This window comes from Gallinula chloropus (assembly GCF_964237585.1).
Source record: "Gallinula chloropus genome assembly, chromosome: 1".
Lineage (NCBI taxonomy): Eukaryota > Metazoa > Chordata > Aves > Gruiformes > Rallidae > Gallinula > Gallinula chloropus.
The window spans coordinates 41,197,036-41,223,099 of record NC_140085.1 but is presented as its reverse complement, the minus strand read 5'-3'; the positions used below and the strand labels follow the sequence as shown (position 1 = coordinate 41,223,099).

Sequence of the window (26,064 nt, the reverse complement as noted above, 5' to 3'; positions counted from 1 at the left end):
CTCCCCCTCCTCCGCCTAGCTCTGGGCCGCCTTATGGCGGACAGGGAGGGGGGTGGGTGGGGAAACCCGAGCGCCCGCCGACGGGAGTCGCTCGCCTCGGCCGGTGAAGGGGGTGGTTCGGCTTCGGCAGCCCCGCCTGCGCGGCGCCGGAGGGGTTAAGCGCCCCCGCTCCCGGTGGGCTCGCTGCCGGCGGGGAGGGGGTTAAGCGCCTGGCGGCGGCGGCGGCCGCCACTCGGCTCCGCGCCGCTCTCCGCGCCGGAGCCGTTACAGCGGGAAGATGGCGACGGAGGGCGCGAGCGGCGAGCCGGGCTCTGGCGAACGGGCGGACTCGGCGGCCACGGCAGCGGTAACCGGCTTGGCGGGAGACGGGGGTTCGACCCAGCCGGGACGAGGAGGGCTCCCCGTGGGAATGGGACGAAGTGGGGCTTAGAGACCTGCCTCCCGAGCTCCGTCCCTCCGCCCTCCTTCTCCCCCGGGGCGGGACGGGGCTCGGTTGCGAGACCAGCCGCAGCCGAGCTCCGTCCCGCCCCGGGGGAGAAGGAGAGAGGGGTGCGGAGTCTTCCTCCCTGTCGCCTTTCCTCGTCCCCTCAACGGGGGCGGCGGGTTCTCTACCCCATTGTTCCTTCCCGCTGCCCGGACGCGATGTCGGCGTGCGGCGCCCGTGAGGGGGCACGGAGGGGGGCTAGTGAGGGGTCCGCTCCCCGATCTCGCTGCTCTCACACCCACCTCCCTTTTTCCCGCCGCTTGCCACAGCGAGGGCGGCTGCACCCGGTCTCTCCGGGCGGGTTGAGGTGGTGACAGCGGACGGGGCGCAGGGACCTGTCAGACCAGGGCGGGGGGGAAATGTTGATCTTTAACCCTTTGCCGTGCCCTCCGGGAGCTGCTTGCTTTCTCCTTCCTTCCTCCCGTGTGGCGTTTTCGGCACCTGAGTAGCGTCCTTTCCCTGCCCGTCCCTGCCTGGAGCCCCGGTGTGTGGAGACGTCTTCTCTCCTCGGGCCTGCGCCCCAGGGGCAGGATCTGGCTCCCCGCATAAAGTACCCCGAAAAAACGAGCAGAAACCCTCTTCCCGGCGCGTCACCGGGTGGGTGAGGCGCCTTGGGGAGGTGGAGGGACGCGGCGTGTGTGGTGCCAGCCGGGTAAAACGGTGTCGGGTGGAGCCCGCGCTCCCCTTGGCGAGCGGCGGGCTCCTCTCTCCTGCTCACCCCGACCCTCTGGCAGGTGAGCAGGGATTCACCCCCTCGGGTGGCCCCCCGGCCCCTCGGCGGCGGACCCCTCTCAGCCCGGCAGCTCTCCCTCGCCCGGCACATCCCAGACCTGCCTGCGGACCCTCCGGGGTTAATCGGCCTGTGTTAATCGCCTGGTTGACAACCGCCGTGAGACACGGGTGGCCAGGGCCAAAGTCAGGCTCTAAGTGCTCGGCCTTGTAGCGACGTGTGAAGTTTAGGGCTGTAACACCCTTGTAACACCGCTCGTTTTGCGTGGGATCGTTTTTTGAAGGTGATGGCCCCCCGAAGCGAGGGGACACCTGTTTCTGTCAACTTGAGGGTATTGCTGGCATTTTTTCATTATTATTATTTTGTTTTCTTTCAAACAGGCGCTAATTCGTATCTAAAATCCTGTTCCTTGTGTGTTTTAGTTTCTGCAGTGTTGTGGAAATTAAGTTTTACTTAAAAAAGTAAACCTCACACAGTGAATAGCTGTAACATCACTGTCTTTAAAACAATATAACCATGACATAAATGACTATTAAGTAAGAATTCATAAAAGCAAGATGTTAAACACTTTAAAGCCCTAGTTTTGAGTAAAAAAATCATTTTACAAAATTCTTTAGCATACTCATATTAATACTGCGTTAGGTTTCAGTTTTAAAAACTCAGAACGGGTAGCTCGGTGTGAAGTAGCGCTCCAGTATTGTCGTGTTAGGCAGTGCAGTGTAAACCACTCGTGCAATTTGGTGTTCCTACTGTGGAAGGTGGGAGTGATAGATCTACACTGCTTTTAAATTTTTGTTTGTTTTTTAAACTGAAGACAGGCTAGGAAGTAAATTTTGTGTTGCTCCCTAACAAAAAATAATAGCTACACATAAGCAATAACAAAATATTTTAAAAAATATTTTTAATTTGCCTTCAGTCATTAAATATTTAATATTACTTTTTTTCTTCACCAAAATAAACATTTATTTCATTTTCTTTCTTGTACAGGAAAATGAAAAGAACTCTTTGCAGTAAAAAGATTAAAAAACCGCACAATACTCCAAAATTCCTTTTGAAGGATTAGTATGAATAACTTATTTTCTGTCTTTAAACTCAAGATACAGAATTATGAATTCATCTTCCTTTTAGGATGACAGTAAGCATTCAGGTGACTGTCTTGTAAGTCATGATAAACTTCAACTTATAAGGAAATATTGTTTTCAGTAGAGTTTTAGATTTTTTTTTTCCAGTTCACAGAATCCTGATTGTACAAGTGGCACAGTAAAAACTGAAAGAACAGAATTTGTGATAGTGATAAGTTAATGTGAAAATTGTATGGTGTAAGCAGGAGTTGTAAGAGGCAGGAGAGTGCACTAGGGTTTCTTGATACTAAATGCTGTTACTGCATCTTGTTACACTGTAACATCACTGGAAAATAAGCTTTTTTTTTTCTGCTTTTAGAAGCACTGTAGAGAAGGATTAAAAGTGCTCCCCTCCTTCCTTTTTTTTCCATTCACCGGGGAATTGGACTGAAAAAGCCTAGACTGTTCTATAGTGTATTACATTTAGGAGCAAAGCTGATACTCTTATGCTGAGTTTCCTTGGATGGAGCACAGCATTTGGTAAGCCCACTACTTCTTTCCCACAAAATATTGGTACTTTTATCATAGTAAGGATGACAAGGAAAAATGGCAGGGAAGCAGTTCTGGACCTTTTTTCATACCTGCACAGCTTGATTGCACTGAAGCCAGTGAAATCGTGTTGGTGCAATTTGGACGCGAATTGAGAGAAAGCATATATGTGTATTTTAAAACATCTTTGAATGACTTCCATCTGCATAATGTCTACCAATAATGATTATATAATAGCAAGAAATAATCCAATTTGACAGTCTTTTTGTTGAAACACTGAAGATCAGCCTGCTGCGCGTAGAGGGCTGGCTTGTCACACGTTGTAGCGTCAGTGTAGCTTTAACAAAGCGTATGAAAATACTGTTACATCAAACACAAAGTTTGTTATTCAAAAATTATTCAGTAAAATTTCTCCGTTTGATTTTGTTTGACCAGTGATCAAAAGCATAAATGTTACTTCTCTCTGAAAAGTACCTTCTGCTGTTTGTAAAGCTGTTACATACAGAGGATATTGGTAGAGAGGAATCTTGACTCTAAAGCGAGTAGGGATTTTGATGTTGTCTTCATTGGTTAAAATGTCATTGAGGATGATGATGCATACTTGAAAGGATCAGTCTGGGTTGCTCTGGGTCAAGTAACAGTACAAGAAAGTTGCACTACAGAAAAAAAACCTGTCGTTATTTTAAAAAAATTATAAACGGAGAGAAATTCCTTGACACTTTGTGACAATAGTGTGTAGGATTTTATGATTAGATTAGTATGTTCATTATCTATTGATTTGAAAGAATGCTTATAGTAGAACTGCTGTTCTGGTCAATATAGGGTAATGCTAAATAATAGTTTGATCAGAACAATTGTACAGGCTGATACCGATCAGTTGGAAAGATTCTTCTGTGAAAAATATTGCAAGTAGCAGAAAATGAGACCATAACCCTTGAAAAGCAAAGACTGTATCTCTCATTAGGGACTACATACCAGAAAATGGTAACTTGCAAAAGCACTTTGATTAACTACTGCTCCTGATCTGAATACAAGTTCTTGGTTATAGTGTTATTGTTCAGAGGAGTTATTTTCATCTAGTCAGATGTGCGGTGCTGTTGTGGCGTTCCAACATGTAGGTGAGATACAGAGACAGCATGGTTCTGTCTTAGAGGCTCCTCTGTGACGAAAGTTTGGTCTTGATCTTCAAACCTCCATTCTGCCTCTCCCAACCCCAAACTATAGCATTGTCTTTTCTGTGCCTTCTAGTCCACAATCATCAGCACAGCCTCTCTGATCTTCTTGTGAAGGTCCTGGGGATGAGAAAAAAGCGCCATTTAATGTAGTCCACTTTCTAAAGGTTCCTTTCTCTTCCAAATGTGGACTTGTCACACTGTCCTTAAAGGTGAAGAGCAGAGGCAGTGCTATGAGCTGGATGTGTGAAAGTGGCATAGAGGTGCAAATCTGTAGGATGCAGTACTGTTCTGTTGTTTTCCCAGCTGCTTTGACTTCATTTGCTTTGGCCTCAGAGGTGATACAGCAAGAAAGGAATAAAGATGGAAATTGGCACGAGGAGGAAGGCGCTCAGGAAGTGGGCCTCTGAACCCACTCTTACCCAAGAGAGAGAGCAGTTGATTTACAATACCTGTGTAACCCTTGTATATGTAAATGGTGAGTTGTCAAATAGGTTTAGGGAAGAGGTAGTGCCTCTGTGTTATGTGGATTAAAGTTTTCTTGGGCATTGATTTTTGGTTCTGTTGTAGCACAGGGTAAGGTGTAAAATTCTGGAAGACTTAAAGATAAATGCAAGAACATGTCCCTGTATCTGGATTTAATCCTACACTATTGTCCTTAAAAGTGAGTTATCTGAAAGCAACTTTCTGAATAGAAATTACCTGTTAAACTTAAGTAAGAGTTTAAACATGGTTATTTAATGGTTGTGGGCCTAGATCCATAAGAAAAAAAATTAAAATAAGAGTTACCTAACTTGCACTGAAATGAAAAAAAAGACTAAGTACCTTTGTGGCTGTTAATAGATGGCAACCATGTTTCAACAGCTGTGACAATATCTGGGTATGTGCAAAGGTCAGTGTCTTACTAATTTTGCAGAGGTTGGGGGCTGGGGTTTTTTTGCTTCCAAAATAAATTTCACAGTTTTGAGGTATATGTTGAAGCTGTTAAAAGTTTTGCCATTAGCTCAAGCAAAAAAAAAAACCCAAACAACTCCAAACAACACCCCACAGCAACTCAACAAAACCTCCCCCATACTTTTTAAAGAATACCTTTGTGAAACCCACAGAGAGAGAGGAGGACAGAATAAACAGGTAATGTCATGTGGTGAGCAATCCAATGCACGTCACTGAGCTAATGGATGGGCAATAATTAAATTCTTCTACAGTCCTCTCCTGACCCCTCATGATCCCTCATGATCATTCATATGATGGTATGAAATTTTGTACAAGTCTTGGGTGTTATCATCGGATTATATTCTCTTCAGCAAGAAACCTGGTCTTAGTTGAGGAGCAAGTTCCACAAAATTGCTTTTACTTGAAAGATATTTCTCTGCCTTCATATTTGTTTCTGTTGCCAAGAACATTTCTGTAGGTCACATCTTACTACTTCTGTTCATCTTGGATGGGGTGGGAAAGGGGCATTTATTTTTGAATCAGATAATTTCTCGAGAAACATGAGGTCACAGGCTCTTACCCTAGTTTCAGACTAAAGAAAGAGCCTTCCATAGTCAAAACAATAAATTGTGGTTTTCTCTGAACTATTAGATATTATAACCAATTCTTTTAATACTTTCTATTGCAGCGTTTTCTTTATTAGAAAAGGGTTAGGACTAATTTTACCTCATGTTTATGTTGAGCTATGTCTTGAAACTTCCTTTTATAGTTGATGAAGTGGTTATAAATGTATATCTTTGTTTTGTTTGAGAAGCTTCCCTGGTTTTGAGTGAAGTGACTTGGGCAGCTGAGTCTTGGGAGGTATGGTTGTGGTTCAAGACACTTAAATTTACATACCTACATGTGTGCATAGTGTTTAATGTCCTATCACAGTCAGTGAAAATCTGACCAGTACAGTCAGTGGAGTCATGAACAAATAGTTGTGGCTCATTAGCTGAATAGCTTTCTTGGGTGTTTGACTAGGCTGATCCATTCTCCACTGAAAATAAAGGGATTAGGTTCCTAGCCCCCTGTCCTGGGGGCTTCCTTTAGCAACCCATATGTGATACTCTGGGGTATCCAAGCTGGCCTCCTGCTACCAGTCCAGTTGGCACAGATCGTTTTCCCAAGTCCTCTGTCATATCTACCTGTCCCAAAAAGATAACTCTGATGCCCTGGACATTTCATGTCACACCAGATACTTCTGTGTACACAACTAAATAGAATTAGTTAAAACAGGTCTTTATATTTGGTCAGATGGGATTTACCTGTGAGGCATACTTGGTGTAAAATACACAAGTCAGGGTTGTGTTTCCCTGATGCAGTTGTTTCATGGTTCCGACAGATGTGAAGCCATCATGATATTAAAACTTTTATTTTTAGAACCTCATCTTGGAAGTCTGCTTTCTGAAACCTCAGAAGGATTCTTGTGTGTATTTAATGGAACTTAATATAAAATATGTACCTTTCCCTTCCCTCTTGAAAGGACTATTCTTTTTTTGACACCTTTCCCCTATGTGTTTTCCTGTACACTGTTCTAATACTTCTCATGCCCTCCCTATTTTTCCTCTTCAGCCCTGAATTATACTCCACAGGTTTCTTTCCCAAGTTCTGGATTATTACCCAGCTCCATCTTTAGAAAGGCTGCGTAACCACTTTCTAAGCAGGAAGGAGCTTGTTTTCCATTGTGATTAATCCACAGGTATAATTTTTTGCCTCTGTTCAGTTTAGGAAAGTATAAAGCTGTAGATTTTATACTTAACCTATTGAGACTTCCACTGGAGACAGCAGTTTGCATCAGCTGCTGTGGTAGCACAGTGAGCAGCACTCTTGGCTCCTCAAGTTGCCGGTACTATTAGCTGGACTAGGCCAGCAAAACTAAACTATTGGCACTGCCAGTCCCTCACATGAATTTTGGTGGGGTTTTTTTATTTATTTTTTTTTGAGGGAGGGCAGTGGGATAAATGTAGCCCTAACGACTTTTTCTTTCTAAGCTCTAAATAGCTGTGCATGTGCGAAAGAGTCCCTTCTGTTCCTGTGCTTTTTGGTGACTTTCCAATTACCTTCTTTCCATCTTTTTCAAAGATGATGGAGGTGGAAAAATGCCTGTCTAGTTTGATTGCTGCTGCCCTACGTCATCTCTCTCTTGTTCAGAAGGGTTGCTGTTGACTTCATTGTGGTTCGTGGTAGAGCTTCTCTTAATCTGAAGCAGTGCAGGTTATCATTTTGACTGCACTCTTTTTGTGGTGCATGCACAGGTAGCTAAATGAGTTTTAGTTACCTAGCTGTTTGCTCTATTGTCAGTGCATTTGCTACCAAGCAACATATACCCCTTATAAAAAAGATCTGAAAAATAACATGTGGAGTTTTAGAGACACAGAGGACTGAAGTTGTAGTCTTCTTAGAGTGTTTTATTCTTGTAAATCAAATAAACCAGACATTTTAAAATCTGAAAGAGGTGGAGAAAAACATCCTCTTGTGTTTTGGTTGCTTATGCCAAATGTCACCCTCGGGCAGCACATTCATGTATCTCTGTTATAAAACCAACGTAATGGATGGCTCCATTACATAGTTGTTAAATTGTTGGTTAAATTGTTACAGCTTGGCTTTTTACCAAAGGTATTGTAGCTAAACCCCAGATGAGACATAAACCATGAGCTACTAATGCAGTCTTTATATTCTGGAGATCTAAGACTTACTGCCCCACTGGAATATGGTAGGAAGTTTACTTTTCTAGGTCTAACCAACAGCTTTCTCTATGATTTAGGCAAACAGTGCTCCATCTGAATAAAAGCTTTAGGAAAGTATGCCATGACTGACATCTTGATCCCCAGAAAATGGCTGAGAGTGCTTTAAGAGGAAGAATATTTTTGTTTCATCATATGCTTTATCTATTCATATCTTAGAAATGCTTTTATAACTATGCTTGACAGTATCTTAAATCTTTAAACTATGTTTTTTGGTCCAGTTAGGGTAAACTACCTTATAAGTTACATCGTAGCTCAATAGGTGCTGATTCAGAGACCAGCACAGGGAGAAGGTATGGGTAGCTTCTTCAGCTTAGGGTAGCTCTAACCCTGTATGAAGGCATTCAAAATTGCTTATCCATACTGAACAAATCTAAGATGGGTTTAAAGTACTGGAAAAAGGTGGCCACTCCAGTTTTGGAACTTGTCAGATAAAAGTGTAATAAAAAAGCCTCCCTTGGCATAAAATTATTAATAAAAAAGGCTTGAAAAATGATAGCCTTCTCTTTCATCATAAGAAGCTCTTAAATTCTCTATTTCACATCTTCTGTTTGTATGTATCTTCTGGTTGATTTTGGATACCCATTTCAGCAGGTTCTGTTTATTCTTTGTATGTAAGTAAAGATCAGTCTGATACAGCCTGTAGCAAGAGAGTGTGGGTAATAATAGATTATGTTTTCAGTGCTTAATAAATCAGAAGGCATCAAACAGAAGTAGCTGATGACAGATTGACAACAAAGGTGGTGGTTCTTCGTAAAACATGTAGTTGTGCTGGGGAAAGTTGTGGATGCTAAAATTTCATAGCAATACAAAAACACAGAGAGTAAATTCTTACCAGGTATGTCAGCCAAGGGCTATTACATGAAAAAAATCACAATATATCCAAAGGTGCATAAGCTGAAGATTTCTGGAAACTGGGAGAGTATTTCTGGGAAGTACCATTACGTGTTTCAAGTCATCCATTATTGGCTGCTTTTGGAGACAGGGTGCTTGCCTAAGTGGATTTTCAGTCTGATATGCTAGAACTGTTCATATATGAAGTGGTTTTGCTAGGTCTTATTCCTACTTTTAAAAATGAAAAATATAAAACCCAAGTTGAATATGTTGTTGGTATGTCTATTAACATTTCTTGGTGTTTATATCTAACTATAAATTACCAGAGAACACTCCTAATTGCTTGTTGTTGCTGTCCTTTCATATGTTCTAGTTCAGGATGTGTACTTGAGCAAAAATTACTTTAATTGCTTGATCAGATGCATAGTTAAAAAAGCTCAGCACTGCCTTGCATATGTTGAAGAATGGCTTTGGTTTGTAAAGAATGTGTTTTCATTTATGTCTTCTGGAAGACTGCAGAGATGAAAAATTTCACCTGTGACGTACAGTCAGTTTTTTGACAAAGAGCTACCCTGTGTTATACCTCCTGACAAGCTGAATTTACTCACATGGAGAAAAGAGTAGGATCATGTTCTTGCACTGCACTTTTGTGGATGCCTTGTCCTTGTCTGTCAGCAACCTTGGGTGCCTTTTTTGTCAGTGGAGGCAAGTACATTTTAGAATGGGAAAAAATCTAGTGGTTAAACCACTGAATGGAGACTTAAAAGGCTGTAACTGAATATTGTGTTTTATACTACTTGCTTTCCATGATGTTTGGAAAAAAAAATCTCTGCATCAGTTTTCCATCTGAAAAATGGAGACAGTTTTTCTTTATTATAAAGGAAGTTATAAGAGTAAATCAATTGCGGCCTTTGAACTATTAGATATTATGAAGTGGTTCATAGAAGGGGCATGGATAAGCAGGTCCTGCTATCTGACTGAATTAAATTTAGTAGTTAGAAGCGTTGAGAGTGAAAACTCATGCAGCCTATAAGGTAAAATCACAGAATCACAAGGTTGCAAAAGACCTTTGAGATCCTCAAGTCCAACTGTTCCTGTCCTGTGCTAAACCATATCCCTAAGTACCTCATCTACCCTTTTTCTAAACACATCCAGGGATGGAGTCTCAAGCACACCCCTGGGCAGCCTGTTCCAGGCCCCAACAACTCTTTCAGCGAAAATTTTTTTCCTAACATCTAATCTAAACCTGCCCTGGCACAGCTTTGTGCCATTTCCCCTTGTCCTATCTCCTGTCACCTGGCTGAAGAGACCATCTCCCACCTCTCTACAACCTCCTTTCAGGTAGTTGTAGGCGGTGATAAGGTCTCACCTCAGTCTCCTCTTCTCCAGGCTAAACATCCCCAGCTCCCTCAGCTGCTCCTCATATAATTTTCCCTCTAGCCCCTTCACCAGCCTCGTTGCCCTAAACCTAGTCTATTGACACTAGATTACATATGGAACTGTGAATGTACAGTCACTTTTTACTTTATACATGTCCACATAGTGGTGAACACTGGATAGACTTGTGAGGAGTACTCTGAGAGGCTGCAGCAGCATACGTTGGGTAAAAAGCCTCCAGAGAAACCAGTTGTTCTTGATCCATTAGCGTGGAGGGTAAAAGTTGTCTTTTGGATTAAAGGAATAGCTGACCCAGGCAGCAAAAATAGAGGATAACTATTGTTCAGTCTAGAAATACTGGTTAGAGTGGATGGCCCTGTCCCCGAAACAGTTACTCTTAACAGAAGTCTTTCCTCTTGTTGATTAAATTAAGCAGCTCAATCCACTGTACATTATATGCAAAGAACTAAGGTTCTCACTAGCCATTTGTGGACCTCTGTGTGTTTTAGCTACAAAGTAAAGATGGAACACAGTAAATCTAATACAGTTAAAGCTTTTGGGTAGTTTTGATCAATGGCCTTTTAGCTTGAGGGAAGAAGACCTGATTTGGCATCCTTTTGCTTTGAGAAAGCAGAATTGGTATATGCTTTAATTTTTATTGGATTTTCCTGCAATGAAGTTAAGCTCTTGGGTAGCTGAACTCTTAGATTTCACATCCTCCAGGGAAAATAAAAAGTGTATCTGTATACAGTTTAGCTAATTGGGCAGTGATTACACTGAAGATAGCTGAGGGTCTGCATCTTAAAGCTTTGCTCAGAGACACATCTGCATCATTGCAAGGACTCTAATATTTCCTTTGCAGTGAGTAGCATATTGGAAATCAAGCTGTTTAGATGAATCTACCACATGGAATAAATATTACTTTCTCTCCCATAAAATGATGCCCTTCTGTTTTCACTAAGTGTCTGCTTGTGTGAACATTGTGGATACTGGTGAACAAGGTTGTTGGAACTAGATGCTCTTTGAGGCCCCTTCCAACCCAAAGCATTCTATGATTCTATAATACTCTTTCTCTCTTCATCCTTTTATTTGGCCAATTCTGTACCTTTAGATGAGGACTTTATGCAGTACTTCAGATGTGGGTTTACAAGAGTTTTATATATACTGGCAAAATGTAGATGTCATCCTTGTAAGTGAGGAATTATGTGCCAGCTCCCACATGAGGTAGATGTCACTACCACTTCTCTATCTTTTTTTCAAGGTTTTTGATGACCAAGTTGAATAAAAATGGTTCCAGAGGTGCCCCATTGCTTACCTGTTTCTATCTTGAAAAGTGTTTCTTACCCATACTGTTTGCTTCCTATCTGTGAAGTGTCTTTTCATCTCATACATACTGTTGGATAGGAATTTCTGTACTAATATTTGATATAGAACCTTGTCCAAAAATTCTTGAAAATCCAAATATATTAGTATCCAGTGGATTCCTTTTACAAATGTGTCTATTGACATTGTTACAGAACTGTAACAGTTTGTGAGATGGCTTTGGTTTTACAGAAGCCATACTGATATTCCCAGCATACAGTGTTATATATGTGCTAAGTGATCTGTCTTGCTAGGGGTGCAAGTCAGACTTGCACTGATCTAGGCAGGCGACTGTGGAGTGAGCAGATATTGTTGTTATGAACTGTGGTTTGTCAGTGTCTCTTAAACCTCCACTGTAGCCTCCAGCCAAATGAACAGGACTTCAAATAAAGCACACAGACAAGATTTCATGTATTTTTACAAATTGTGCTTCAAAAATTCGCACTCAGCCCAGTATACTGTGATGACTCGGTAGTGGTTTGCAAGTGAGGCACAGGTTACGCTGAATTTGGTGTGCTGTGATTTGGGCTTGTTCACCCACTCCTGCCTTCATCTCTGATGTGCTGTTTCAGGTCTACTGAATCGTGTCAGTCTCTGTGAGGCTGCATATGGGAACTGCTAATCAGAAAGTTAGTTTCTTTCCCATTTCACCCTTATCACAAGGGTTTACAGGATTGATTCCTTGCAACAGTGTAGGGTTTGAAAGTGTCATACTGGAGGGATTTTAATGTCTTCACTTTAAATAAAAAGAATCAGGCTTTTTGCTATCAATTTCAACTTTGTCTACTACAAATAGAGTCACCTCAACTTTTCACAGTTACAGGTGTTTGATGAACCCATGGTTAGGATGCTGATATGCCTCTACTTCAGATCTGCAGTAACTGTTGCAGCTGGTTAGGTAGTGTGTTGATCAGTGTTTTGTTTCTTACAGAAAAGAGAGTTTGATGTGGATAACTTGAGCAAGCCAGAACTGCGAATGCTTTTGAGTATAATGGAAGGCGAACTAGAAGCACGAGACCTTGTAATTGAAGCCTTGCGGGTAAGTTGCTGGGTTGTCGTGGTTTGCTTTCTTTTCCTTTTTAATTCCCTTTTGCCACTTCCTTTATAACATGCATGGAATATTATTAGTGGAAGAGTGAATTGTGATTTTTGAAGTTTTAGGTTGCCCAAATCTCACTAATGACAAACTGTGTTCATGCTTAATTGTTGCCGGTCAGTAATTCTATGTAATTATGGTATAAAACACCAACAAAGTTTCCAAGAAATGAGTGTGAAAACTGAAAAATTACTTCCTCTTTAAATTCTTTAATATTGTAGAATCTATTATTTGTGAAAGGAAGGAAAAGCTTCCAATGAAAATTCAGTCCATTAATCGTTTGTTCTAACATTCTACATATTTCAGCATCTAGTCTATTCAATGGATTCATTTCCTGTGAGACGGAATGAGGGATAAAATTGGGTGGTCGCATCCACTTAGAGAAAAGATTTTGTGGTGTTTTTTTTTTTTATTTGCCTTTTTATTTAAAATAAAAGGTGAAATATGGAATATACACTCTAAACAGCACTCAGAAGTGCTTGATTAGGTTTTTGCATTGCTAGGCAGATGTGAAGGTTGGTTTTCTGCTTCAGAAAATTGCAGGCTGAAAGGCAACATAGAAAGTTGACTGGAAATGTACATACAAACCTATATTTTAATTGATTATAATTTTTTATTACTGTAATCACATTAAAATTGATCTGGAACAGAATAAAATTTAACAGAACTGCCAAACAGACTGCAGGTTTAGGGAGGAAAACAGCCTTGGATGGTTTGAAAATATTTATAGCTTCATAGTTGGGTAGAAGGAAATTATGTCCTTTAAGCAAAATCTCAAGGTAATAAAATACATCTAGTACTAGTTTTTAGTAGTATGTATGATTATCAAGTAGTGTGGGAACACTTTCCTCTTGTTATGTCACAGTAACAATTGAAAATGCATTTTTATTCAATTTAGATTGTTTTGTGATGGTTTCAGATCACTTGATGCAAGTGTACCTGCATTAATAACTAAAGACTTTATAGGTATAGACTTGTGTTATAAAATGCAACTTCCAGTTTGCAATGACAGTAAGACATAGGAAGCAGTATGTTTCTTGGGGATTACTGCAATATGAAATTGTGTGGTGTTTGGCCTTCAAATATATGTATATGTTGTAATGTGCTGCCCTGGAGTTCCACACCTTGTTGGCCCGGCCTAGGAATTCTTATTTTCCCCTGACTGACACTTAAGGTTTTGTAAAAGGGAAAACAATGTGCACACCACATCCAGAATCTCTTCTTTTTGACTCTTCTAACTTTGGAGATTAATGACAGTAAACATTAAACATTCTGGATGCTTCTATCACAAGAGAGAAAAAGTCAACATCAGATTGCCATGCACCTGCTGAATGGATAGTATGTACATAGTTGTTTTTTGATGACTAACATAAATCAGTATAAAAAATAGCTCAATTTCAAGTCAGGTATATAAATGTTGAGAATTGGCTTAGTTTTGGCTTTCATTTTTTCTCTTCTCCTGTGTCTCAATTTCGAGTTCCCGTATTTTGTAGTAAAATTCTCAAAACAAAATCCACATGGAATTTTCCAGGAAGCTTGTCTGGTTAGCTGTACTAGTACCGGGAAACTTGGAAGTTATACCTGCTGGAGGACTGTTACCTGGTATCTTGGAACACGATACTTTTGGATCTTCTGACTTCTTACTTGGGAAGCCACAAGTCAGCAGTATTAGCGGCTGGAGTCTCCAAGCAGTGCACAAAATAAGCTACAAGATAACCAAATAAAGGTCTTTCATAAAAGAGAATTCCATTTGACTTATGTTAGATTTGGTATTTTGATTTGTTTCAACAAATTGGCAAGTATCCTTAAAGCAAGAAGGAAATGGTTTTCATATAAGGGAGAACACTTCCTATGCTTCAAAAACTGATCAAGCTCCATTTCAAAATTAGGAAAGTTTGTGAGTGCATATTTGGGGAGGCTGTTGTTTTTAAGCCTGCTACTACTGCAGGGCTGTTTCAAAGCCCAATTTCTGTGAGAGGTCAAAGCCTGATAATGGCCAGCCCTAAACTATGTAATATGTCTGTTGTCTTTCCATATTAAGTATTCTTCCTGTCATTTTTAAGTCACTGTGGTATATACATGTATTGAGCAGTTTTATATGTTCTTGGCCTTTTTGCAAGTCTAGAGCACTAGATCTTTTAATCTTCTTTTAGAACGTAACTGTTCATTCTTGAGGCTATCTCAGATTTTTCTTTATAATAATATATCATTCCTAAATGTGTGTGCCATTATCCATACTAATTTTGCAGGGTTCAACTGTGCAGTTGTAAAATTTTTGCAATAAACAGTACTTATGTATCTATTGGAAATACCTCTCCTGTAAGAACTGGGGAGCAGAAACAATATTTTTGGATAAGATACAAGAGTTGGAACTTGTGCCTTACTTGTTTTGTTTTTTTTCATGCCATCTATAGTGTGTACATATGTATTATGGAGTTATCACTTTAAAAATCTTCTTTTCAATGAATTTAATTTATTTTAGAAAATTTTTTTTGGGATTACACTTTCGTGCTTCTTGATATATTGTAAAAGTGTGATTTGCCTGGGGGGGGTTCTGATGGATTAAGCAGAAAACACATAAGATGTCTTTGTTCTTGTGGACTGAGCCTCAGTCCTACCTGTGGAGCAAACTCTACTACTTAATAGCTTGAAGAAGTTTAAATACTCTTCTGAGAGCGTTGTGAGTTTGTGACTTCTGGGTTGTGGGGTTTTTTTCCTGTTATTTAAAAAAATAGTGGTAAAATTATGTGCAGTTTGAAGTGTCGGTGAAAGAAATTAAACTCTAAAATGATACCCTGTATCAGCTGGTCATGTTGTAACATCGCTTTTCTGATATGGAGACAGTGCCCTTGGATTTCAGAATTGTATTGTCTCCAGATGCTTGTCTTCTGGCTGTTCATTTGCAGTGTATTCATTGTATCATAAAATGAATTTGTATTTTATGACTTTCAGTTTAATTTCCCTTGGTGCTAGTAGCCATCAGAGAAGATAGCTAACTCCTCATTTAGCACTTTTAAGATGTTGTGTAACTTTTTCTGCTTATTTAAATTCTAGTTTCCAAAAGGTGCAGTCCAGTGAGAATAAAGAAAAGCTTCAGTTTGTTAGTATGCTCCCAAAAGATTCAATTAGTGAATTTTAAGTCTTTACACTGAATATTGTTCCAGCTCAGAGTGTGATAGAATGATATGAGTTTGAAGGGATCTTAAAGATCATCTAGTTTCAACCCCTGGCCCATAGCAGGGACACGCTCTGCTAGACCAGGTTGCCCAAAGTCCTGTCCAACCTGGCCTTAAACACTGCCACAGAGAGAGCTTCTGCAACCTCTCTGGGCAACCTGTGCCAGTGCCTCACCACCCTCATAGTTAAGAATTCCTTTCTAATATCTAGCCTAAACCTACCCCCTTTTAGTGTAAGTCCACTACCCTTGTCTTATCACTACATGGCCTTGTAAACAGTCCCTCTACTTTCCTATAGGCCCCCTTTACATACTGTAAGGATGCAGTAAGGTCTTCCTGGATTCTTCTCTTCCCCAGGCTGAACAATCCCAGCTCTGTCAGCCTGTCTTCACAGGAGAGGCGCTCCAGCCCTCTTACCGTCCTTGTGGTCCTCCTCTGGACTCACCCTATCATGTCCATGCCTTTCTTGTATTGGGAGCCCCAGAGCTGGACACAGTATTCCAGGTGGGGTCTCATGAAAGCAGAGGGGCAGAATGACCTCCTTTGACCTACTGGTGACACTTGTTTTGATGCAGCCCAGGATATGGCTGGTTTTCTGGGTTCCAGGCATGCATTGCAAGGTAGCATTGAGCTCATCCACGAATCTCCCTAAGTGCTTCTCCTCGGGGCTGCTCTCAATCCATTCTTCTCCCAACCTGTGCTTGAGATTGCCCTAACCCATGTGCAGGACCTTGCAATTGGCCTTGTGGAACTTCATGTGGTTCACACAGGTCCACCTCTCAAGCCTGTCAAGGTCCTTCTGGATGGCATCCCCTCCCTCCAGCATGTCACCAGCACCACACAGGCTTGTGTCATCAGCACACTTGCTGAGGGTGCACTCTATCCCACTGTCCATGTTCCCCACGAAGATGTTAAACAGCGCTGGTCACAGTTCCAAGCCCTGAGGAACACCCCTCCTCTCGAACTGGACATGTAGTCATTGACCGCAACTCTTTGTGTGACAATCCAGCCAATTCCTTATCCGCTGAGTGGTGCTTTGACATAAACATAGAAAGCTGAGGGAATTTCGGCCCTTAACATGTATAAATTTGTTACAGTATGCTGTGATTGGTACAATACAGCACTCACAGTATATTGATGAATTTATCGCTATTTGAGCACTAGTTCTTTTTTTTGGGCAGAGCATTGGCTATCTGGAATTTGGAAGTTGGAGAAATTCACACTTGAAAAAGTTACAGTAATGATCAACCAGAGTAATTTAAATTGCTGGACAAGTTCAGCACTGTGAGGGCCAACGGCCTTGGAAGAGCAGACCTTTGTCACACCTATCGGTCGAATTGTCAGAATTATTCTCCAAGTGAACAGTTAATTGGCTGTGGAGGGCAGCATCAGGATGCTCCTCAAAGGAGGTGATCTTTATGTAAATGTTTCTCATTAGCACTCTGATTTTTGTATAGCTCCTACACCAAAAGACTAAAGTTGGTTTTAGAATCTTCTTACATATTCTAAAGAATCTGTAATTTCTTTATTTTAGTAGGTCCATGATCAGGGTTGCATTGCAATTAAAGTTAAATTCAGATTAACATTTAAATCATTAAAGATTCTTCATTAATGAGAAATAATATGGGAATACATATAGCTAAAAAGGAAGGAGACCAAAGTATAGCTACTGCCTCCGTCTGTCTCAATTATCCTAATAAACTGTCTGCCTCTAATAAGGGTCAGGTAATATATTACTAATGTGGAGGTAATGTGACCACATAATCAAAGCACAGGTCTGGCCTCCCACAGCTGTGACCTCAAATACAGCACTCATTTGTTTTGGGGTTATTTTGGTGCAGGTTTGGGTTTTTCTTTCCCTCCAGCCCTAAAGTGGTTGGTGTATCTGCCTGCCTTCTAGAAGAGCTTTTAAAGTGCATTGACCCTCATATGATGAATTGAAGTACTAGTGTTAGCTGTCAAGTATGGAATTGCAAATACTAAATGTTGCTTTGTGGTGATTTCCCCATAAAGCTAAGTCATTAATAGGTTATTTTTCATCAAAAATTCTAAAGCCAAATATAGTTGGGATTTTTGTTTATTTTTTAATAACTTTGTGTAAATAGTCAGATGAAAATTTATGTTATTCTTGCTTCTATGGTATGTGTTAATTAGTGGGAACAAAAAAAGTGGAAGCTCTTATCCTACTAGACCCTTTACTGTACCACACTGCGTAGATGTAGAACAACTTTTTTGGATTGTTGGGAACAATCACCAATAAATAACAAAATGGCTAAAAGATTTGTCAATACCAACAATGGATATATTTTTGTTTAATTAAAATTGACTACATTGTCAGAGACATTGTTGAGGAGCTATGTCTTTTCTCTGAGCTCTGAATCAAGAGATTCTGTGTATGTAATGGCCAGGTCAGGAGACAGCAGCAAGGTGACTTTGGTTGTAGATTTTTTTCAGTGTTTTAAAGCCACACCAGACAACTGGGTAAGAAAAGTCAGGCTGTTGTTAGTAGGGCCTTAGTTGAAGGAAGGGCAGGGATTTGTGGTGTCTGTTATTGAACACTATATATGAACTGTAGAATACAGAGTTGTTAGGGAAAATCAGAACTCATTAGATGCTTGGAGAATTCAAGTTTATAAAAAGAATGTAAGTTTATAAAAAGATGAGAATAAAAAGATCTCAGATGTGGGAGTTAGTTCTGCCTGAATTTTAAGTACAGTCTATCTTTCTGAATCTGAATTTTGACAGGCCTGCATACAGGAATAACTATGCAAAAATGTGGAGCTTTTCATGCCTGGCTCTGCATTTTCAGTAATGAATTAGCTGTTCCTTGAAAATGAACTTGCTAGAATGAACTTCAGGATTAAAAGGGAAGAAACCTGTGAGCTATCAGGAAAAAGGGAATGAGACCATCTTGTAAAGTTATTCTCAAATTGATTGATAGGAAGAAAAATTGCATGTATGTGTAATCTGTGAAAGGAAGCTGCACTACCTATAAATTATGAAGACCCTTCCCTGCAGTAATTGTGCAAAGTTGGGAATTTTAACATGCAAATTTGAACTTCTGCTATAGTTAGGAATTCTTTGGTTAGCAAACAGTGAAGCTAACAGCACACAGAAGGCAGCCTTAGAGGTTTCTGGCAGCCAGCAAGACAGCCTGTTTCGTAGCAGGTGTCTTTGAAAAATGGTGATTAGATAGAAGGATGAGCAGAAGATGTTAAACTGTAACAGAAGGTTGTTGCTATAGACAGTATGGTGTCAGGTTTTGGCCTTGATGGCAGAAGTGACCCATGAAACAGATAGTGCCTTCCTTGTGCTGTTGTTTTCTCATGTTGCAATTTTTACTAAATTTTTTGGTGGTAACAATCTATAGTTTGTGTCCTTGCTCATCTGATCATTACTTCTGATTTACTGACTTGTGATTGTGTGTGCATTTCCTCTGCTCTTAAATATACTTTGTCTTTACCTGTCCTGTGATTCTGGTTCTTTTTAAAGTTTTTGCTTTCTTAATATTTCTTAATATTGCAAACTGTTTAAAATTGATTGTTAGGAAACAATGAATTAGGAATAAACCTCAGACAGGTTAGTAGATGAAATGATTTTTCAATGTTTAAGTTGGAACGATTTCTCTAATAGAAAAAGTTTTGTTAGATACAACCTTAAAGAATGCCCGAATTTTGATTCCCACACCCCATCTTGATCATGGGTTATGTATTTTTTTTTTAGCTTATGTCAGTTAAATTTATTTTTATATAATTACTTGTCATGTTTTGATACACTGCTTTATTGTCAAAGAATTCCAGAAAATAACACTATTCTAGTAAATATCTGTGTGGACCTCAATTTTTGAGAGCTGTGTGACTGTTTAAAGTGTAAGAAAATAGCTTTTATTACATGACCACAAAATGACTAAGCCTAACACCAGGAAAACCTACCACTGTGCTTCAGGAAATGTTGTAAGATTAAAGGACCTTATAACTTAACCTTGATAAGCCTAGAGTCCACGTTGTAATTTGGAAGTACTGTTTACAGTATTCGTTTGTTGGCTTTAAACATAGTTTCTTATTTAAAAGATCATTTCAGAGGCCTCTGAAAATATTATATTCAGCGTTTTTTGTAGTAACAATTCTGTAAGTTTGGATAACTAACAATAAATGCCTTTCTTTGCATGATGAAAGGTATCAAGTGAAGTATATTTCGATTTTCCTTCTAGTAACACATTTATTTCTTGCACTCCATTATCAATAGAAGCACGTCTTACCTTTTCCAACCGATGTCAGAGATGTAGCAGCACGAGCCCAGGGACTGACTGACTTTGTTGATCTGAGGGACCCTGGTATTTTGGCACATATAAAGGCCTCTTCTAGAAGCTACTGACAAAATACATTCTCGGTAGTGTTACATCACTCCTTGTGATAGTTATTTGTGATTTGCCAAGGGGAGATACTGAGCACTAAGCAAAGCAAAACTTTTGGTGAACCATATTAAAACAGTCCTGTATATGTCTCGTTTTACTAAACTTAAGCTTCACTACTTGGATAGATAAACTTGTTCCATGCTGTCCTAAACTTGGTAGGCTACAAGTATGAAACTACAAGACTAGTTTTCTAGTATCAAAACTCTATGGCTTTGTATTGCAGGAATCCTTTTCACTCTGTCTTTTCCAGCAGTGACTATCAAGCCGATAATAGTATCTTACTGTTTTCCACATGAGATCTGAATATCTTCATTGTTGCCAGGCATGTAACTACTAATTAAACTGAAAGTATTCTGCTTGTGGCTTATTTGAATAATTGCTTTGGCTTTCCCACTTGATTCCTCCCATCTTAGTGTGATCTTCCTGCATCATCCAACAGAAGCTAGTGATTAGACATACACATGCTATTTATAAAAGTAACAAAAAAAATCCAGCATCATGTTGGTGCTATTCCTTGGTTTCTGTGATCTTTCTGAATAATACAGCTGTGACCTAAAATCATAGAATGGTTTAGGTTGTAAGGAAGCTTACAGATCGCCTAGTTCCCCCCCCCTCCCATGGGCAGGGGCACCCTCCACTAGACCAGGTTACCCAAATCCCCATCCAACCTGGCCTTGAACACTGCCAGGCTGGGGGCATCCACAGCTTCTGTGGGCAACCTGTTCCAATGTCCCAGCAGCATGGCAGTGAAGAATTTCTTCTTTACATCTGATTTAAATCAATCCTCCTTCAACATAAGGCAAATAATCACTGTCCTATCACTCCATGCCCTTGTAAACAGTCCCTCTCCATCTTTCCTGTAGACCCCCTTCACGTAATGGAAGGCCACTATAAGGTCTCCCCAGAGCCTTCTCCAGGCTGAACAAGCCCAATGCTCTTGGCCTGTCTTCATTGGAGAGGTGCTTCAGCCCTCACGTCATCTTTGTGGCCTCCTCTGGATTTTCTCCAACAGGTCCATGTCCTTTTTGTACTGTGGACCTCAGAGCTGGACACAGTACTTGAGTTGGGATCTCATCACAGCATTCCCTCCAGCCTGTCAACCATACCACACTCCAGTTGGGCCTTGTCACAGAGGGCAAGACCTTGTCTCCCCTGCCTGTCCTTCCTGAAAAGCCTGTATCCTTCCATCCCTATGCTCCAATCGTGGGAACCATCCCACCATGTCTGTGTGATGCTGGTAAGGTCATAGAGCTGCAGGTGTGCACACATCTCCCACTCCTCTGTTCCCCATGCTATGTGTGTTTACATAGAGGTATTTCAGTTGGGCTCCCAGTGCAGCTGACTTACTGGCTGGAATTCCTTTGGCAGCACTTCAGGTGTTCTGCTGAGCTGTGATCATTCCCCCAGCTCCGGGCAGCTATTGCTGGCACTGGCATACACTTGGTAGGTTCCCTTCCCCTGACAACTTCCATTGCTAGAGTGACTTAATTAAAATGTTTTACCTGTGTGCCATCATTACTTACGTTGCTGGCAATGAGAAGTGTATCTGGGTCATCCTATCTGTGTTATTATGGTAGCTGAATTTTTCCGTTTTTAGTTAAGGGAACATACACAGGATATTCCCTCCATGTCAGTAAGTGGTATGGTTCATTTCTTTGATTGTAACACAGAATTTCAGCTGATAACACTACTTTATTTTTTTGGTGTGTCTCTTTGTGTTACTCTTGCTGAAGAAAAAATGTGTAAGGTTTGTTCGTGGTTCTTCCAAATAAATTATCAAAGTAATTTATAGAAAATAATTAAGAATAAGAGACTTGATTTGGGTCCTTTTCAAATTCAACACTTGTGAAAGTACTCCCATAGCAGCTATTACTTGGGTGTATGTATTTTCATGCTTTTTTGTCTCACACTGTTTTGATGCTGTTTTGACTGGTGTATACGTCTTTCCACCTGCAGTTCTCCAAGAAAGAGGCATCTGTTTTAGAAGCTTTGGCAGTGAGCTTCCTAATGTCCAGTCTAAGCCTCTCCGGCACAGCTTTGAACCATTCTCACATGTCCTATCACTAGATACCAGGGAGAAGAGATCAGCACTCCCCACTCCCTCCTTGGGAAGCTGTAGAGAGCAATAAGGTTACCTCTCAGCCTCCTTTTCTCCAAACAAGCCCAAAATCCTTAGCTGATCCCCATAGGATATGATTTCCAGCCCTTTTTCACCAGCTTTGTTGTCCTCTTCTGGATGCTCTCAAAAACCTTTACATACTTCTTACATTGTGGGGCCCAGAACAGCATGCAGTGCTCCAGGTGAGATGGCACCAACACTGAGTACAGCAGGACAACCACCTCACACTGCTGACTCACACTGAGTGGCTGCCAGCCAGCACCCTCAGATGCCTTTGTGCAGGGCTGCTCTCCAACCACTCCTCTCCCAGTTTATACTTGTGCCTGGTGTTGCTCCATCCTAGGTGCAGAATCCAGCATTATTACTTGTCAACTTGTCCCTCAGGAGTCAACTGCACCTCCCAGTTTGGTATCAGCACCAGATTGCTAATGGTACATTGAACTTGCAGCCAGATCATCGACAAATACATTGAACAGAACTTTCCCTAGAATTGAATGCATAGGAACACTGGTGGTGACCAGCCAAACGTACTCTGAGCTCTATTCTTTATCCAGCTCACCATGAACCTGCTTATCCCACAGTTGCACTACTGGTGATGGACAGTATCAAAAGCCTTACTAAAATCTAGAAGAACTACATCCATGGCCTTCTTTCATCCACTAGGCAGGTGACCTTATCATAGAATGGCATCGAATTAGTTAAACAGGACTTTTCCTTTCTGAAACCATGGCTGTGCCTGAAGATTGCATTGCAAACTCATAATTTGCATGCCTTTTCATTAAAAAAGTTTGGTAATCATGTAATTGCCATGCCATAATATGGGATGATATTTTAACTGAAGTTTTGATAGCCTGAAAATACAAACTTCTCAAGGTTTGAAATGAAAAAGAAATGCAGAATGATTTGGTTAAGGTTTTTCTGGTTTGCCTTTGCTATGTTTTATCTGTTACAGAGCTCAAGAAACTCCTTTAACTACTGAGCATGGAGGTTAAAGTGCTCTTTTTGGTTAGACATGAATTCAGGGTTCTTTCGGTAGTTCAGAAGAATGGCTGATAGATTTCCATGCAAAGAATTGTGAATTGATTTGCATTAATTTGAACTATAAATTTGAACATGCAAAAAAGTCTAGATGACAAAGTTATTTAAAGCAAGCAGAAACCTTAAGTGCCTTCTATTCATTGAGGCTCATTATCAGTATGAAAATCTGTATTATTTTCTGAAGTAAATGTCTGGGTGGTTAGATAATCAGAGCTTCGAACACTAATACCTCCTTACAAAATTGTGACATAATTTTCAAATGTTTAAGCATCAGACAACAAAGCTGTCATAAAATAGGTCTAATGTTATCTTTATATACAAAATCTGGGTGGCTCTTCTCAATTAAAACCACATGTTGCTTTTTCTCCTTCCTCATTTAGAAACTAGCGCAAAGCCTGAGTTTTGCCTTTTGCATCTGTAAGTGAAGAATATTTTATGTTGGCAAACCCCCTGCCATGGGCTGGGACATGTTTCACTAGATCAGGCTGCTCAAGGCCCCATCCAACCTGGCCTTGAACACCTCCAGAGAGGGGCATCTGCAGCCTCTCTGGGCAACCTGTGCCAGTGCCTCAACACCATCGTAGTGAAGAATTTCTTCCTAATATCCAATCTAAATCTACCATCTTCCAATTTAAAACCATTCCCCCTTGTCCCATCGCTACATGCCCTTCTAAAAAGTCCCTCCCCAGCTTTCTTGTAGGCCCCTTCAGGTACTGGAAGGCTGCTGTAAGATCTCCCCAGAGCCTTCTTTTCTCCAGGCTGAACAACCCCAACTCTCTCAGCCTGTCTTCATAGGAGTGGTGCCCTCTAATCATCTTCATGGGCCTTCTCTGGATTCATTCCAACAGTCCCATGTCCTTCTTATGCTGGAGACTCCAGAACTGGACACTGTACTTGAGGTGGGGTCTCAGAGGAGCAGAGTAGAGAGGCAGAATGACCTCCCTTGACCTGCTGGCCATGCTCCTTTTGATGCAGCCCAGGATACAGTTGGTCTTCAGCTCTTTAAGTGCACATTGTCGTCTCGCGTCGAGCTTCTCATCCACCAGCACCCCTACACCCTCTGCAGAGCTGCTCTCTATCATATCACTTCCCAGCCTGTACTGATGACGAGAATTTCCCCAACCCAGGTGCAGGACCTTGTTCTTGTTGAACCTCATGAGTTTTGCATAGGCCCACTTCTGCAGGTCCCTCTGGGTGACATCCTGTCCTTCTAGCACTTCAACTGCACCACTCAGCTTGATGTCATCAGCAAATTTGCTGAGGGTGCACTGAACTTCATCCTTAATATCATTGATGAAGATATTAAATAATACTGGTCCCAATACAGACCCCTGAGCAACATCACTTGTCACAGATCTCCATCTGGACATCAAGTCATTGCCGACTACTCACTAGATGAGACCATCCAACCAATTTGTTATCTGCTGAACAGTCCACTCATCAAATCCATATCTCTCCAGTTTAGACAGAAGGATGTGGTGGGGGCTGTGTCGAAGGCTTTACAGAAGTCCAGATAGATTACATCCATTGCCCTTCCTGTGTCCACCGATGATTTGGCTGGTATCTCTGAAAGTACTGCTTTTATTATGAATATATATGCATTGATAACTCTCTTTTGCTTAAAATAATAGCCCCAAAAAACATTTGAAGACACTATAAATGCCACTGAGCAAGACTTACAACCATGTTCTCTTTCAGCCACCTTCCTCTTTTAAAAAATTCAGTTTTATTTAGAAAGAAGGGCTCACCCTCCTCTTGAACATAACACATAAAATAAGCTTTTACTGCCTCCTCTTTTCCACTGGCTAGTGTTAGCAATTTCTTTACCACTCCCTAATACATATGTCAAGAGAAAATATTAATAAGAACTTATCAACATCTGCCGAAACAATTTTAGTATATGTGGAAAAGGAAATTAATCAGAGGAACAAACGCTCTTCAAAGGAAGGAAATTTTGTTTAAGGGTTCTGGGACAGCTTTAATTCAGTTCCATTGTTCCACAGCCATGTAGGACATGCAGTCCTGTTTTTGATGTTTATCATCAATTACTGCATGGAAGACTTGGACTGGCTGAACTCTTAAATTGGCAGGCAAATGAAGAGGAAACTTTGAGATATGTTGGGGAAAACTGCAGTAATAACCTCAAAAATATTGTTGCTTATATATCCTGTTACCCATTATGAAAAAATATTTCAGCAAATGTGTGCAACTAATATCAATGCAGATCATTACTGAAAGAAAACTGAGAATATAACTTAGATGATTTATTTGTTATTTTTCCATATTGGGCTTGTTTCTCATAGATCAATTGTTGGTATTTGCTTTTTTTTAATGCTTTTAGCTTTAAATCTACAATAAGATGGATACTATTTGAAGGCTTCCCTGGCCCTTTACATTAGTGTTTCAATAACAAGGAGGAAAAAATATAATGAGACTACATAATTCTGAGTTTATTCACTGAAAATAGATATATTCCACTTCAGAAGAAAAAAATATAAGAAACAAGACACTGCAGACCAGGTCTTATACTGGATATGCAGTTTTTCCCACAGCCCATCATACAGATACCTCCACTCATTTTGTTCCTCTCCCTATAAACCTCACTGCCAGTCTTCCTCTGCCAGTAGATAAATGGGGTCAGTGACTGCAAAGGGTCATCTTGAGAGATGGAAGTGTCCATGAGGGAGCCAGTAGATAGATTCACAGAGGTGACTTGAATTGCATGAAAAAAGTTGGTGCAGCAGGTGGATGAGGTGTCTTGCTTTATGTGGTAGGAGACAGGCCTCCTGAGGGAGTAATAAAAGAAGCAGTTTATTTTACAGCCTGGTCTTCCAGATTCTTGTTGGCTCCAGACCTAGGAGGGAAAACTTGAGAGTAAACCTCCCCTTTGTGTTGCATAGCTGTAATCCCTAGGATTTTTTATTTTTTAAAAT

General features: G+C 40.7%; 1 protein-coding gene across 1 annotated transcript in view; it reads left to right on the top strand.

Annotated features, from left to right (window-relative positions):
* Positions 1-271: 271 nt before the first annotated feature.
* Positions 272-26,064, top strand: part of CTTNBP2 (cortactin binding protein 2) — a gene marked incomplete at its 3' end in the record, with an annotated part of 85,304 nt that continues 59,511 nt past the window's right edge. Inside the window, exons 1-2 of the mRNA XM_084278497.1 lie at positions 272-346; positions 12,220-12,327. Coding sequence (XP_084134623.1) covers positions 278-346; positions 12,220-12,327 — 177 coding nt within the window. The 5' untranslated portion in view covers positions 272-277. The remainder of the gene's footprint in view (positions 347-12,219; positions 12,328-26,064) is intronic.